This window comes from Nesoenas mayeri (assembly GCF_963082525.1).
Source record: "Nesoenas mayeri genome assembly, chromosome: 5".
Classification (NCBI taxonomy): Eukaryota; Metazoa; Chordata; class Aves; order Columbiformes; family Columbidae; genus Nesoenas; species Nesoenas mayeri.
The window spans coordinates 13,203,757-13,221,100 of NC_137548.1; the positions used below are offsets into that span (position 1 = coordinate 13,203,757).

Genomic DNA, 17,344 nt, shown 5'->3' on the forward strand with positions numbered 1-17,344 from the left:
CAATGGGGTTCAGTAACGACAAATAAAACCTTCAGTAGAATTAAATAAAGCTTGGTGGGAAGAGTTCAAGCACACAGGAACAAGACAGGCCTTTGCAGGCTGCAGCAACCTGGGAGGGGCTGCAAAACATCGACAGCAAGATCAGAATTCAAGTGATCTAGACAAACTGGAAAAACAACCCAGAATGAGCAATTTAGCACGGACAGCTAGGAATGACTATGTAGAAACTGCACAAGTACAAGACAGGGAACACTGTGGCATGCAGCTGTCTGCTGAAAAGGGTCTGGGGCACATCATGTGTCACAGGCCGCCCATAAGTCAACAATGCTGTGTTATATTATCTGATTGTTATATATGTTATATGTTATATATGTTATATGTTATATATGTTACATGTCATGTGTTATATGTTATATGTTATGTTACAAAAGGACTCTTGCCTATATCTGATTTCATATTCAGAAATACTAACAAGTGTTGTCTACGAATGCCCAAGGTAATCTCCCACTACTCACTTAGCAAAGCCTTGGGGTCCAGTTCAAGGAACTCCAGATCAGCTGAAGAAATGGGGATAAGAAGAATCAGAGATCAAAAGATAATAATAAAATTCAGAGGTGAAAAGATCAAGATTTGAAGCTGTCTTCAGATAACCTAAAAGGTGCCTGCAAAGAGCAGGGTGAACATTAAAATTACAAGACACTTCTGGTACAGAATTTCTCCGAGACAGGTTGCCTGGGAGATTAGAGGATTTGAATAACAGATTAAAAACACTTTGGCCAGGAAAATTTTAGGCCAAGTCGATCTTTCCAAGGCTTGTGCAAAAGGTCAAAGTTGGTTTTGTTTTTAATATACTATTTCACTGCAAGACTTCATTGACTTTGCATTAAGCTGCTATACTTGGAAAAGCACTGCCATGCCATGAAAAACAATGCAGGAAAAAAAGAAAGGATAAAAAGATAAAAATACAGCTGCTTTTCCATTCTGCTTCTGGAACTTAGTCTCTAAACTATTACTTTGCAGGCCTTGAAGAGATCATGTTACTGTAAACAAAGCTCGACTAAACTACTTATTGTTCTAGGCCTCTGGCAGTCCTTTTTCTCAGACATTGCCTTCAGAAATAACAAGCAGCCTAAAACATTGTGGAACTCTCAACAGCTTGAGTTTCCCATTTAAAGGCTCTGGCACTAGGGCACCTTGACACAAGGTAACGTTAGTAGGAAAATAGAGTTAATGTAAAATGAGAAAAGGCTGTGGGGAGGGAAGAAGCCTCTTCTGCAGGGTCCAGCACAGCAGCAATGTACCAGACTGAGATCCAGGGCTCTGCCAAGCCCCATGGGCAGCAGGCTAATGATTTGTGGCCTTGACCATCAGAGGCAGGGTCACATCCCTGCACTTGCAGCTGAGCCATGGGGCGGCAGTCAGCACAGAGCCCGCATCAGTTGGTGCAGCCCTTTTTGATCCGGGACAAGACTGCTGGGGGAGTCTGGTTATAGAATCAAAGAATGGTTTGGGTTGGAAAGGACTTTTAAAGATCAGTAGTTCAACCCCCCTGCCTATGAGCAGGGGCATATTTCACTAGACCAGGTTGCTCAAAGCCCTGTCCAACCTGACCTTGCACACTTCCAGAGATGGGGCATCCACAGCTTCTCTGGGCAGCCTGTTCCAGCATTTCACCACCCTCATTGTAAATAACTTCTTCCTTATATAGAATGTAAATCTATCCTCTTCTAGTTTAAATGGTTACCCCTTGTTCTGTCACTACAGTCCCCGGTAAAAGGTTTCTCTCAGTCTCCATACACCCCCTTTATACATTCAAAGGCCACAACAAGCCTTCCCTTCTCCAGGCTGAGCAACCCCAACTCAGCCTCTCTTCATAGGAGAGGTGTTACAGGCCTTGAACCCCTATTAAAAGGGGGCACCCCCTCCAAAGTCCTCACAAGGGCAGTTCACCCAGAAAGCAAGATACCCCTCCACAGCCTCCCTGAACCACCCGAAACCACGCTTGGGCAATCGATGCTCTGCAGAGGAGGGATGCTCTGCGCCACGTAATCACCACCTCCGCAGACTCCAAATTTTCTTTCTCTCATTACTTAGGGTATTGCAATGGTTAAATTTTTCAGATGCAGCTGCGAAGGGAACGGTTGGGGAGGGGGAGGGAGAGGGGGGAGAGGGAGGAGGGAGAGGGGGGAGAGGGAGGAGGAAGAGGGGAGAGGGAAAGGGGACTCCGCCCCCCCATCTCCGGTAGTCCCATCCTCGTCCCGCCCTTTGCTCAGAGCCGCCCCGGCGAGGCCGCCAGTGGCTGCGGGCGCCTGGGGGGAGTTGTCCCGCAGCCCGCCCCTTCGGAGGCGCGGCCCGGCCCCGGCCCGGCAGAAAGGGCGGCCGGCGAGGCGGGCGCGGCAGTGCGCGGAGCGGCATCGCGCAAGGGCTGGGCCCGCCGGGAGCGGAGGGTGCCAGCATGGCTCTGGATTTCCTCGCGGGATGTGTCGGCGGTGAGGAGAAGGGGAGCTGCGGAAAAAAAAAATAAATAATAAATAAAAAGGGGGGTGGAGGAGAAAAATAGAGGGAAAAGGGGGGATAAAAGGGTGGGAAGGGACGTAAAATGAAAATGCAGAAGGGGAGGAAATGAGAAAAAGAAAAGGGGGAAGAAAAAAGAAAAGGGGGGGGAAAAGTGAGGGGGAAATAGAAAAAAATTTTAAAGCGGAAAAAAAGGGGGAGGGGGGAAAAGAGGAGGAAAAACCGGGGTGGAAGGGAGAGCTGGGCGCGGCGCTTTTATTTTGGGAGAGAAGAACTGCTCTGGGCAAGGGGTTGTGATGGGAAGGGCCGCGGCGCCGAGCCCGGAGCGGGTGGCGGGAGGGGGCAGGCAGCGGGAGGACTCGGGGATTTCCCGGGGGTGCGGGCTGGCCCTGCCCGTGGCGGTGCCGCAGCGGCGGGTTTGCCCGAAAGGGCTGGGAGCAGCGGCCGGCGGGAAGGGAGCTCTCCCGGTGTCAGCAAGCGGGCGGCAGCAGGCTCAGGAACCCCTCTGACCTGCAAACATCAGTAGTGCAGATGTTTAACGTGAAGAGGACGAGAGAATACGTATGCTTGCCTTGCTCTTCCCTGTGCATCTGCTTACAGCCTTCCTTCTTCTATTTTTAGCCGTTGTTAATTGGGTTCAGGAGATTTATTCTCAGGCCTTTTCAGTTGTTTGTGTTTGCTGTTTTCCTTGCCAAGCTGGCAGAGAGATTTTTTTTCTTTTCAGCTTTTCTCTGACTTCATCCTAGTGATCCTTGCCTTTCCAGGGATCCTGCATGGTCAGTTGTCCCACTGGTCTTTCCACGCTGAACACAGTGCACACGGCTATTTTTGTGACTTGGGCTATCTTGCTGCTGTGGGGACCTTGACCAACCTGGACTCCTCCATCCTAGAGTGGCCATTGTATTTCTTGCCACATCTTCTTAGAGAGAGAGAGGGAGGGACATTATCTTTCTGCCGATGTGAGAAAGTCATAAATGGATTGAACCTCCAGATTTGGTTCACACAAGTAGAGAGCTAAAGGATCCCTTGCTTCAGCCAGTAGTTGTCTTTTTCAGTGTAAAATGCATGTATTCAGATTAGGTAATATAACTAATAGGTCTAGCATGTAACTCCTAACAAGTCCTTCAATGCTAGAATAAAGCAAGAGTTGCACGGTCCTTCCACAGGTGCTACCATCACATCACGGGCAGAGTGTGGGGATTTTAGAGAAGCTTCCAGGTTTTCTATGACTCCTCAGAGTGGCATGTACATTAAATATTTTTCTTCAGATGAAATCTGCAATTTCTGCAGGCTGCAATTGCCTCAGGGTGGGGCCAGGAATCACTGCTGAACTTCCCTTATGATGTGGCATGCTCTGTAGTCAACCCCTGCCTGGGGCTCACAAGCTTGGGGAGCATAGAGGCAGCTAGTACTGGCCTGAAGGACTGAATCATAGATCTCTTATCTTCTGGCTTGGTAGGAATGCTCTGTCCCTGGCCTGCCAGTGATGTTGTACACTTACACCTCAGGCTGGTGGTCCTGTTGGGGCTACAATAACACCAGACCCAGGAAGAAAAACTGAGTCATAACCACGGCATTTGTTTGGTTTCAGGTGCAGCTGGAGTGCTGGTAGGACACCCATTTGACACTGTTAAGGTGGGTTGATGATGAAATAACTTTGTCTCTAAAACTCAAAGTTTTACCAAGGAGTAGGGGAGGAAAAAAAAACCCCAAATGCTGTAGGAGCATAAATCTGTGCTGGAAAGTTTGGAGCAAGCCTCCTCAAGCATGTTTTATAGATTTACAGTCTCCAGCTCTTCAGAAGTGAAAAATGATTTGTATGTATGATTCAACCCAGTAACATGACAAATGTTGGCGTAAACCACAAGTTCTTCAGTGCAGTAACAATGCTGTATTTGAAAATACGATCTTCCATTTAATAATTTTGGCTGTAGCTTGCTTCTCTGCAGTGTTCATCGCTAACTGCTAAAACTGCCTCTCCCTGCATTTGGAACTCAAAACTACTTTGCTACTGGGTTGAAAATTTGCTTTTTGTTTCTCCCTCAAGCTCTGCTACTTACTCCTCAAGCATTAATTTGTCACTGTAGCCAAAGAGTGTAAGTGGATAAAAATCCACAGCACAAAGCTTGTCTGGGGCCTTTTTCCTCCCTTTAAGTATCATTATGTATTTCTATAACTTTGAGTTCAAATTGATTTTCTGATAGTAGCTTAGCTACCTGTATTATGCATACTAAGGGTAGCTAAGACCTGTTCAAATATGAGATTTGAAATCTCCTGGGGGCACTTCAGCCAGGACTCCCACAGGTCCAAGCCCACTTTTCAGATTGGAATGGCATCTTTAGTCACTTTTTGACAGCCTTATCCAAAGTTTTGCACTGGAAGAAGGAGGGATGCCAATATATTCCCTGCTAAACTGATACACCAGATCACTTGACTGCAGCAGACAGCACGCCACCACTACAGCTATATTTGGAATACCTTTACTTTGCTGAGTTTAAATACGCAAAGGCCTAATAGTGTTACTGAAATAATCACCATATCCTGTATTCTAGCACATGGTTAATTCAATACAGATTTTCTTAGCTAGTGGATATTAGTCCTTGCCAGTCAAGTGCAAGCTGCTCAAATAGTAAAAACTATACGTATGTTTTTCAGAGTATGGTAAATTTGGCTGTTAAAGTAATTGGGTTGAATTCTAGTATATATTTTCAGGAATGGTATTAATCAGGCTTGCATTTCTTTATGGTGATACAAGGCCAGCTGTCTTTTTCTCTCAACCCCATCCTGCCAAGTTTTACATGCTTAAATTAAGGTGATGGGTCATTTCACTGAAGCCAGCAAAACTGCTAAAATTCTATCCTCAGATTAAAGTTAAACACATGGGGTTTTGTTATTTTTCATTTGTTTTAAAGTAAAACAGCTTCTATTGCATGAAACTAAACATTTAAGTGTCTGTAAAACTGGGGCTCCCAGGCTGGTTCTAGCAGATGTATTAATACAAAATAGATGTGTTTGCTTTAGAAAAAAGATCTTGCTTTACAATGGAAGAAACTAATTTCTTTGCAGATGAGTTGAAGTGTTTTATGAAATCCATTGTGGCACACTATGATTTCATACTCATTAGAACGTATTATAAACATTTATCTATTTTTTTTTTTTTTTTTTTTAGAGAAAACACCAATGCTTGTGTTTTAGCTACCATAGTCACCACCATATGTGGGAAAACTAACACTATAACCAGTCTTTAAAAAATGCATAACTTGTGTGTGTATATGTATTAAGAATGAATCATTTTTTATAGTTCTGCAGAGTTTAAAGGGCTATCTGGTAGTCACCTTAGACTGTATGTTTCTAACATAACTGAACAATGGGAAAGCTGCTTAGATAAGCTGGAATTTTACTTCTGTCTTGTCTTTTAAGCTCTTTTTTTTTTTTTTTTGGCCAGTGACCATGTTTCACAAAGCGGGGAGGGGGATGGTGGGACACACAGGGAGAGGTTAAGCCGGTGCAGTCACCCTGCGAAACCCACAACTGAGCTGATCTCAGAACTGGCAAACTCCTTATCCCTGGTTTGTTGATGTAATGTGTAAAATTGCTTTTTTGCTTTTAACTGCCTTTACTTTCTGAGCTAGGGGCTGTCTTCATTAACAGCAAAAGTGTTACTTTGTTGTAGATGACAGATAAGCCTCATCACGGGAGAGTTACCTAGTAAGTATAGCCCAGGTGAACACTTCTGTTTCTCTCAGTTTTAATTTATTCCCAAATGTATTAGTTCAAATAAAGATCTAAAAGACTTATGAAGCTTTTTCCCTTTTTAGTTTTTAAACTGATGTGTCCCTCTTCTACAGCTATAGCATGGAGGGAGTGGGGTTTAAATATTACTTTTATTTTTTAATGTAAAGTCTTATTCTGAACCTTCTTTCTGGTACGTATTTCTGGCTGTATGCACTTCCACACACAGTGACTCTGAAACTCAATCAGAGGCACACTGTTGTTGAGATCTTATCCACTACATATACTTGGAGAGCATTTTCATTGCCCAAACACTTTCAAATCACGTATTTTGCACATTATTAAATGCTTGGACTGTTTTGGGGGTGTGGTGGTTTGTATTTTTTTTTGCTTTGTCTTGAGTACCATTATACAAGTCCTTAGTGATATAAAATTACAGTGTGTTACTATTGGACTTAAAACCTTAGTAACAGTGGTTTCAAGTAAGAAGGAAGCAAGAATTGGGCAATGAACAGAACAGAAGATTAAACTTTGCGCATGATTCATTCATCCTATTGTTATACACACTAAAGAGCTTGTTGAATGTGGCATTAATACTCATGAAATAAGGTTTCATATGCATTCATTGCCTTACCTGGCAGTTTGCTAATATGGGTACCCCTATGCAGTCATTGCTGTACTTAAATGAAAGAGCTGGTTTTCATTCTTAGACCTAGAGCATCAGTACACTCTAAATAAAGCTTTATTGGTCAATATTTCATGAATTATTTAGACAAAAGTAGTGGGAGCTGTATGCCACTAGGAAGTTCAACCTATATACAGAATATGACTAATTCCGAACTGCTAAAGACAAGCATATAGAAAAGTTAAAGAGGGTTCCTGAGCTGCAGTTCTCCCAAAAGCCAAACATGTGGAAGTCCCCTCACTTCACAGACAGGCTTTGAAACAATATCAGTAAGTTATAAATGGAGTTAAAGCTTCATTTTGTGCAGTTCTGACAGCTTGTCAAGATTTATGACTTTGCTTGTGGGTCTGCTGCTTGGGTACTTTTGACAATCTGCCTGACCCCCAAACAGCATTTTGAGTAAGAGAGGATTTATTTTCTTTGAATCCCACTGTAAGCCTACTTTTAAGTCTAAGAAGTTTTAAAACCCTCTTCCATCTTGGAAAAACTGAGGTGGTCTCAGCTTCCCCTTCTGGCCAGCATACACTGATGTGTATACCAAAAAGGCTGAAGTTTTGATTTACAGACATAAAATTACATGTTGTAGAAATATAAAAACAATACTGAACATGTAAATAATTTTTGCCTCAAAGAAAGCTAACCTGAATATAGAGTTTTGACAAACCATATCCCTAAATCCTTTTCTAGACCCACATCACCTTATGGGTCTTTCATTGTTGTGGTGGTGTTTATTATTACTTTAGGCAAACAGGGATAAAAAGACTTACAGTCAGGAATCTCTTGCATACACCTGATAATCTTTTGTTCAGAATAAGAGTCTTGAAGTTTTTGCCCTGGAGTTGTAGCAGCAGCATTAAATGGTTGATAAGCATCTTTTCTCAGGAACATTAGAGCCCTCCATGCTGGAGATCAGAGACAGATTTCTGACTCTTTCAATCCAGTGAAACCTATTTATTGAGTTCATTGCAGTGTGGGGTTTTGCACAAACTAGGTAGCTTATGAGGCTTTTTTGTTTTGTTTGAAATATGTTGAAAACAAAGCAGCAGGAGAAAACGGATTGGATTTTCCCCTTTAATGTTAAAAAACTTGTGGGAAACTGGCCTGTCTCCTGATCTCACCAGTTACAACAGCTTCTATCTGTCCAGCAGAACATACTGTTTCAATTTTGGAAAAGTTAACTGATTACTAACATTAAAGTTTGAAACAGCCACACCCTCATAAATTGTTTGCATTTATCAAGTAAAAAAAACCCAAACAGACTAAAATGTAAAAGGACAAGTAGCTTTTTATTCTGTCCTTATGCAAAGAAGGATGCCTTAATCTCTTCCCAGCTACCCTCTGAGAAGAAATCAGATCTCAGTGAAGCACCCCAAGTCTGGTAACCAGGAACACTATGGGTGGTGGTGTTGAACTTTTCCATCCTTTTACAATTAGCCTTATTTCATGCTTGATTTGTAAATAATTTTAAGAAATTCTATTTGGTTTGTACAGATATTCCTTAGTGTGAACAGAAATATTCCTAGCAGCTGAAGAAAGTACTTATTGTAGCCAGTACTGGAAAACTCCAATCTGAAATTCTAGATAATAGTGTACCCTGTTGTACTTCCACGTAATGTTTTTCTAATATTCACAAGTTGTTAATAATCCTCCTTCCTTCATGTCTTTACCCAAAAAGTTAATTTGAAACACTTAGAATATTTTCAAGTTATTTTGCCACATATGGCATTGCAGCGTCCAGCCTGTGCTCTTGCATATATAATATATTACTATAGCAAATCTCTGTATATGCACAAAATTAAAGTTTACAAATTAGGCTGCTCTTGACATACAAATCAGTATCTCATACAACTTTTTATAGGTTCGTCTCCAAGTTCAAAATGTAGAGAAACCTCTCTACCGTGGGACCTTCCATTGCTTTCAGTCCATCATAAAGCAAGAATCTGTAAGTACAAAATTAACACTTTGCATATTTTGTATCTTCATGTATTTTGTATCAGAAGGGTGGGAGGTTCTTTAACAAAAAAAAAAGTACAAATATTGAAGGTCAAGAGATAAGCATGTTCTGAACCTCACCTGACCACAGGGCAGATCTTGTAGTCAGAAGTTTGCCAGAAACTTTGTGAAGAAGATCATTAAATTGGAAGTTGATCACAAAATCACAGAATCAGCTGGGTTGGAAAAGACCTCAGAGATCATCGAGTCCAACCCTTGGTCCAACTCTAGTCTGTTTACTAGATCATGGCACTAAGTGCCATGTCCAATCTCAGTTTAAAAACCTCCAGGGATGGCGGGTCCACCACCTCCCTGGGCAGGCCGTTCCAATGCCTGATCACTCTCTTTGTAAAGAATTTCTTTCTAATATCCAGCCTAAATTTCCCCTGGCAGAGTTTAAGCCCATGCCCCCTTGTCCTATTCCTGACTGCCTGGGAGAAGAGACCAATCCCCACCTGGCTATAACTTCCCTTCAGGTAGTTATAGAGAGTGATGAGGTCACTTCTAAGCCTCCTCTTCTCCAGACTAAACAACCCCAGCTCCCTCAGCCTCTCCCCATAGGTCTTATGTTCAAGTCCCTTCACCAGTCGTGTTGCTCTTCTCTGGACCCGCTCCAGCACTTCAATGTCTTTCCTGAACTGAGGGGCCCAGAACTGAACACAATACTCCAGGTGTGGCCTCACCAATGCAGAGTACAGGGGAAGGATCACTTCCCTTGTCCTGCTGACCACGCTATTTTTGATACAGGTTCAAATACGATAATGAGTTACTTAAATAGGTAATTTTCTGAGAATCTAAGCAATGAGTGAAGAAATTGGTGAAGCTTTTTTTCTGCTGAAGCTTTAAGACCATAGCTAAAAGGTTTAGGCTTTTAGCTACTTAAAAAATAAAGTGTAAAATTTACCATGAAACTCCTCTCTGGATGGACTAAGATTATTTTCTGGATGTGTTCAACTATATATTTATACTGCTAGAAATGTTTCGATGTTTGTGTCCTAGGCAGCAATGAAATTATTGTTATAAAGCAAGATGGTACTGATCCTCTGGCCACTGTTAGAAAGAGCCAGAAAGGCCACGTTCTGCAGAGTTTCAGGAGGTTATCCACACCAATGTTAAAAAGAGTTTTTCCTTCTTTCCTTCTTCCATTAGGCTTTTGGACTCTATAAAGGTATTGGGTCACCAATGATGGGACTTACCTTCATTAACGCCCTTGTGTTCGGTGTGCAAGGAAACACACTTCGTGCTCTTGGCAAAGACACTCCTCTGAACCAGTTCCTTGCAGGGTCCGCGGCCGGGGCCATCCAGTGCATCATCTGCTGTCCCATGGAGCTGGCAAAGACAAGAATGCAGCTTCAAGGAACAGGTGAATACAAACAAAAAGTGAAGAACTACAAAAATTCCCTGGATTGTTTGATCAAAATCTATCAAAAGGAAGGGCTGAGGGGTATCAACCGGGGCATGGTCTCTACGTTCATAAGAGAGACTCCAAGCTTTGGCTTTTACTTCCTGACCTATGACTGCATGACCAGGTATTTAGGCTGTGAAGCTGAAGACAGTTACGTTATTCCCAAACTGCTGTTTTCTGGAGGGGTGTCGGGAATTGTGTCCTGGCTCTCAACCTATCCCATGGATGTGATCAAATCCCGACTCCAGGCTGATGGAGTCGGAGGCGTTACACAATACAATGGCATTTTGGACTGTGTCCAGAAGAGTTACCATGAAGAAGGCTGGAGGGTGTTCACAAGAGGTCTTACTTCCACACTTCTCCGGGCTTTTCCTGTCAACGCAGCTACCTTTGCTACTGTCACTGTCTTCCTTATGTATATGAGGCCAGATGACAACCTTCGTGGATGTGAACCAGGTCCAGTAATCCAGCAGCCTTCCAGTTTGTGAATGCTTGCTGTTTGTTCTCCTGATCCAAAGCCTGGCTGGCTGGGTTGTTTTTGTTTTTAATGTAAACATTTGACCCACACAAGAGATGTAAATATGTGTTATCTATATAAAGAATTCCAAATTTGTCAAATTAGGATTTCATCTCATTACTTGTATAAACAGCACATTGCCTTACTAAGGACTTCATATCTAGTAGTATCCAAGTAAGATGGGGACCTGCCTTTAGCAAGTACTGTACAGCTACTGTTGCAGCTCCAGAAAAGGATCTGGAGAATGTCATAGTATCAGAAATCAGGTTTTCTTCCACTCATGTTCTGAATGACTAAGATGAATGCAGAAATATTTTCAGAAAAGAAATGCTCTTTTTGCATGTAACAGGAGTAAGTATAGTCATTTAAGGTGAAGTAGGGGGAGGACATTAATTGTTGGAGTCATTTGCAGGTAACCCTGAGCTGTTTGAGGCATGGACTAGCATTCAGCTAGCCATGTGTTTTACTTTTCCTCTGCTTTTATATGTCAGTGGTTTAAGTAGCAGTTTTTTAATTTTTCTTTATTGCAGACCAGTATGAACAATGACTTGTTCCTAAGCTACCTCCCTTTCAGCTTGGAATAAATATCTTAAGCACAGACTTTCCTTTAGATCTCAATGTTTGTAAGGATTTAAGGAAACTCAAATCTAGTGAAACAGCTGTTACTTGCCTTCTCCTCTGTTTCTCATTTGGTGGGTACATGGGTTGTGTTGACTGGATTCAGCCAAAGTAGACTTTGTTCTCCGAAGTTAATGCAACATTGTGCCACTTCCCTCAACATGCCCCATAGAAGCCAGTAATGTACAGAAGTCAAGTCCTACCTGTGGTATTGCACAAAATGTTTGTGGGTGCAAAGTTAGCTTAGCAGCTTGAAGTACTATAGAAATATGTACATGTTTAGAACTGGATGTTTCATTCCTTTCCGGACAGTAGTGGTGTAAGTGTCTGAAATGGCTGGTGTTCAATATGCTTGCATTATGAATTTATACAAAATTGATTTTTATGTATTTAGTTACAGTGCTACTGGAAAGATGACTGAAAAGATGACTGAAAAGGGTTTTGGAGAATTTTCTTGTTACATTAGTCCATTGTGATTTTTTTTTTTTTAGCAGTCTGTTCAAGAGAGATTGCATTAGTCAAAGAGTTCTAAACAGTTATTGAAGATTTGGAACATGAGCTACACATATTTGGCACGTATAGGCAGGAGGAGTGCATGTGTGTGAGGATGTTCTAAAACATATTGAACTAATTAAGTACAAGTTGTTACACTTGGTTGGGACAAGTGCAATATGTGTCTAATTTATATGAATTTTCTAAAAAAACCCTTGTTTCATAGCATTTTGCACTGCAACAAAATATGCTGGAGAAACCTTTAAAACTGGTATGTCTTTTTATACCTTGGAGGTATGTTGGATGTTTTGCTGCCTACTTGCACTGAGATTCAAATTGAATGTTAAATCTGTCTACTAAGCTGCAAATGCACAACTCACAGCAAAGACCATTTACACCTTTGTACAGTAGTCTGTAATTATTGTATATAAAATTGAGGGAATAAATTTTTAAAAAATTTTTACTTTGGTTCTTTCAAGTTTCTTGTATTTTACTTGGATGCTGTTAAATCAACTGCACAAGAGGGTGGAGTTTCTGGCTCTTGCCTGGAGAAACTTGTTCCCCACCTGCCTTTCACGCACACCAGGAAGGCCAGCGCCTTGCTCTGGCTCAGAGCGCATCAATTCGATGAAGCAAAGAAGGGAAGTTGTCTGATCTTGGTTCTTGAAACTGATCTTTTCACTAAGTGCCTCAGTTGGAGGTATTATAGCTACTAAGAGAACAATCCTGCTTTTAGAACCAAAGAGCTGACACAGTGCTTGGACCCTTCCTATTCTGCATGTTTGGTTTAAGCAGTGCTGAGCAGCACCAAGGCTGCAAAACTGCAGAAGACAAGCGTAGGGTCCCTGCAGAGTCACATCAGGATCAAGTACCACATCTGCCAACAGTACTGTTCGTACCTCAGTCAGAAGAATGCTTGGCTCTAAGATGCAAGAGTTTAACGAAAAAAGCTTTGTAGGTTGTAATTTTTTGGCTTTAGACAGCACAACTAGGCCACAGAGAGCATCAATATTCCAAATAAAATGCCATGCAGGAAATCCAGGATGATCAGAGCAAGAGAACACCTCTCCTATGACGACCGGCTGAGAAAGGTGGGGTTGTTGAGCCTGGAGAAGAGAAGGCTCTGGGGAGACCTTGAAGCAGCCTTTTGGTCCTTGAAAGGAAGTAGCCTATAAGAAAGATGGGGACAGACTTTTTTAGCAGGGCCTGTTCTGATAGGACAAGGGGTAATGATTTTAACTAGAAGAGGAGAGATTCAGGCTGGACACCAGGAAGAAATTTTTTACAATGAGGGTAATAAAATACATGAAAAACTTGCCCAGAGAGCTAGTAGATACCCCATGCCTGGAAACATTCAAGGCCAGGCTGGACAGGGCTCTGAGCAACCTGATCTGGTTGAAGATGTCCCGGCTCATTGCAGGGGGGTTGGACTAGATGAGCTCTGAAGGTCCCTTCCACACAAACTATTCTACGAGTGTTATAACCTATGAAAAAGACCTCTCCTTGCTGATGAGAGGTTGCTTCAGGTTCTGGCTCCACTAATTGATCCAAAAGAAAACCTGTCAAGCAACAGTTTGCTAGATCAGAAAAGGGAAAAGCCACCACTTAACTAACCGTGGCCCAGGGCAGTTCCAGTCAAGTACCTTGTGTTCTCCCAGCAGGAGCAACAACATTGAACTATGACACAGAAACAAATATTTGGAATAAGCAAACAGTGTCTCCCTAAAAGGCAGCTACATGATCAAAACAGAAAGGTCTACACAATGTTTTACTTGCAGTATTTGCTGAAACATTCTGTCCAGAAATTCATCCATCTGGAACTTAAATAATCAGTAGCAGACACTGGCGGTTACTCAACAAGCCCAAGAGGAGGGTCAAAACCAGCTTTAAACTTCATCTGATACCAGTTGCTTGAAATCTGTGCAACTAACTCCCAACTATTAAATCAAGCTAGACAACAGTTTCAGCCTTTTAAAACATGATTCAGTTCCTTCCTGCTAGATTTTCTTATATTTAAATCAATTTAACCAAGTCCATAGAACTGTATTCTGCCTCCCCAGGTCCTCCTTCCCACAAGCATCATGATCCTGGGTAGGAGATGCCCTATTAACAAACACCTCAACAACTGAAGGGAGTAAGAAGGTAAAACTCACTATCCTGTGCTCTGTTCTTTCTTATGACCCACCTGCTGGTGGATGGGTCAAACCAGTGTTACAAGTTGCATCCACAAATATGCTCAGTTAGAACAAGAGGGAAAATCTACCCAGGTGCAAACCTTCCAAGTTTTAAAGAAGTTACTATAGTAAAACTACTGGGGTGAAATTCAGTTCATTTATCACATCCACAACTGTAACATAACAGTATTTTTTTTTTGGTCCTCTCTTTCTTGCTTTTCTCTGCATATGTTATAATGGCTTTTTTACAGTTCACATGCAAAAGTAGCCAGACATTCAAGGGTTGAAAACATGTACATTGGAGGTGCAGGACACGCAACATACTGGGAAAGTTACTAAGATGCAAGTATAAAAAGCTGACCTTGCAGCAAAGAGATGTGTTTGTTCTTCAAAATTAAATATATTTACTATTATTATGCTGGAAAACAGGTGTTAACAGCTGCTGTTGGCCAGACTCTTGATCTGGGGATAGTTAAAGAACAACCTAAAGCCTAGAAGTGTGCTAAACACCATTAGATTATCAGAAGATGCAATTAAGCCCCTCTTCTGACAGAAAAACAACCAGAGAAAATAGCATCTTACCTGAGGCAATGTGCCATATCAAACACCACAGCCATGGAGACAGATGAAGGATCTAAGGGATCACACAACTCTGGGAGGCACAGCAAGAGTGCAGGGAACCAAAGAACTTGCTGGGCCAAAACTAGTGGGGACAGGCTTTTTGAAATCATGTGGAAGCAAACTGCTTCTGTCAATGTTCAGGAATTTATGTATGTTCATGGGCAGTGCGGGAGGAAAGCAGAGGAAAAACAGCCATTTTTATCCATCCAGTGTAACTGTTTTGCAATTCTTCTACTAAACGTTGTCCTCGCTAATCACAAAAATGGTAATTGCTAACAGAAAAAAAAAATTAGTGACATAATATGCACACAATACATATGATAAACAGTAAAAGCTTGTCTACCTAGTTTATTATCAGTTTTAACTGATTTGACCCAGAATATGTTTTTAAACTGAAGGGTTTCATCGGGAAACAAACTGAAACCAAGAAAAGCAAGGTCTGTAGTGAAAAAATAATACCCTATACATGGATATAAATGAAAGAAAGGCAAGTTCTAATGTTCAGAAAACATTCTTCAGGTCTATAAAATTTTACATCTAACAGTTATATCACTTCTTGGTCTCATTCACTATTATTATACTTTATTATAACTGCTTTTACTTACTGAAAGGAACTCTTCATACTTTTTACTAACCATAAAATAGAGTTGTACCATTTCAACCATATCCACGTGTCAATCGATAAAATACTAAAATCATAATGAAGCTTCACCTCACAGTCTGCACTGTCAGCTAAATATATCAAAATAAGTAGAATTGTTGCTAGAGTAATTTGATTTGGCTAAAGCTGATATGAAAGAAAATTAGCATTATTTTCCTAGGACCTGATCTATTTGTCTTACGCAGAGATTCATCCTAGATCAGGTATACTCAAGTGCTGCAGTCAACCAGGCCACATATTGTCTTCCCTGTGCACCGATGTGTTTTCACTTAAGGAAAAATGTGCAACAGGTGTTGTAATTTTCAAACAGGCTAGTAATAAAGTTCAAACTTTTTAAGTGCAATTAAAGGAAGTAAAAATACAAATAAACTCTCTTACCCTGAATTTTCTCCAGGCAGACACCTGCTTCCCTGCCAGCTCAGACTGGACACTTTCATACCATTCTCTGGAAAAAACTGAGATTAAATCCCCTATCCCTAACCTATGCAAAAGGAAAGAATAAAAACAAACACAGAAAACACACAAACAGAAAACCTCAATGCCTGCCATAGTATTATTTCTCTCAATCCATTTTCAAACCATAAACATTTTTATGCCCTTCCAGCCTATGGGAGTCATTGGATTCATATAAATCCATTGGAGGCTCAGTCAAAGCACCAGTTAAGACTGAAGACCGAAGGATTCTAATGTCCAAAGGGCAAATCTTCTGTTTTGCTGAGAAAAAATAAATGTGTTAAACAATAAGCCCAAACACAAGCTGCATGATGCCCCACATGAGGCAGTCAAAAATTTTGCAAGCCAAAATTGCAATTGGCAACGTTAATGAGGTCCTCAGCAAGCATCTTGCAGCTCTGAAGCACAGCTGACTTTACGAGCCCCTAAATCCAAACACTAATAAGACAGGGTTTTCTACAGATCTGTCTTGCAACTGATTGCTGAGATGAGCTTTAGCTGAAGTACATTAAGGCATACCAGTCACCAAGCTTTCTTGTGCATGGATTTTCCACTGTTTAACAAGGAGTCCATCTTATGACTCAGTCTTTACCTGCTCCTATGATTAATCTCAAAAATGTACCTGTTATTCACAAACATCCCTCTGAAATACACTTTTACTGTGGGCCTCCTCCAGAGAGAGAACCAGTTTACTTAAGATCTTTGATTCCCTAAAGAGCAGCAATGCAGGACTCAGACACAACATCTGTCCTTGCAGCTTCTGCAATGGCCTTGCAAACATTATGAGCAGCAACACACTAAGTCAAGCAGCAAGGCCTGAAATGCCTTTGACTTTTGAGGAAGCCACAGCTCCATTTGAGCATTGGTGTTTTCACAGAATCACAGAGTGGTTGGGGTTGGAAGGGACCTCTGGAGATCATCCAGTCCAACCCACCTGCTAAAGCAGGTTCACCAGAGCAGATCACACAGGAATGTGTTCAGGTGGGTTTTGAATGTCCCTAGAAGAGACTCCACAACCTCTCTGGGCAGCCTGTTCCAGTGCTCTGGCACCTTCAAAGTAAAGAAGTTTCTCCTCATATTCAGATGGAACCTCCTGTGCCTCAGTCTGTGCCCACTTCCCCTCATCCTATCGTTGGGGACCCCTGAAGAGTCTGGTCCCATCCTCTTGACATCCACCCTTCAGATATTTATAAACACTTATGCGATCACCTCTCAGCCTTCTCTTCTCCAGGCTGAACAGACCCAGTTCTCTTAGTCTCTCTTCATAAAAAAGTTGTTCCAAGCCCCTAATCATCTTTGTAGCCCACCACTGAATCCCTCCTGTAACTCCTTGTCAACCAGCTAACCAAAATAGCCACTTACAGTTGAAAGCACATTCATTAACACTACATGTCATAAGATTTCCATATTTGTCTTTAAAGATATTAATATCAGATGTATGGATTCCCCAAAAATATATGATCTGTGTCACACTCAACAG

The 17,344-nt window shown here is 41.7% G+C and overlaps 1 protein-coding gene across 1 annotated transcript; it reads left to right on the forward strand.

Moving 5' to 3' along the window:
• Positions 1-2,271: 2,271 nt before the first annotated feature.
• On the forward strand, positions 2,272-10,816 carry SLC25A29 (solute carrier family 25 member 29; the record flags this gene model as incomplete). The annotated part of the gene is made up of 4 exons (XM_080345425.1): positions 2,272-2,489; positions 4,106-4,149; positions 8,790-8,873; positions 10,073-10,816. The coding sequence occupies exons 1-4, from the start codon at positions 2,456-2,458 to the stop codon at positions 10,814-10,816; spliced, it is 906 nt and encodes a 301-aa protein (XP_080201551.1). The 5' UTR covers positions 2,272-2,455.
• Positions 10,817-17,344: the final 6,528 nt, after the last annotated feature.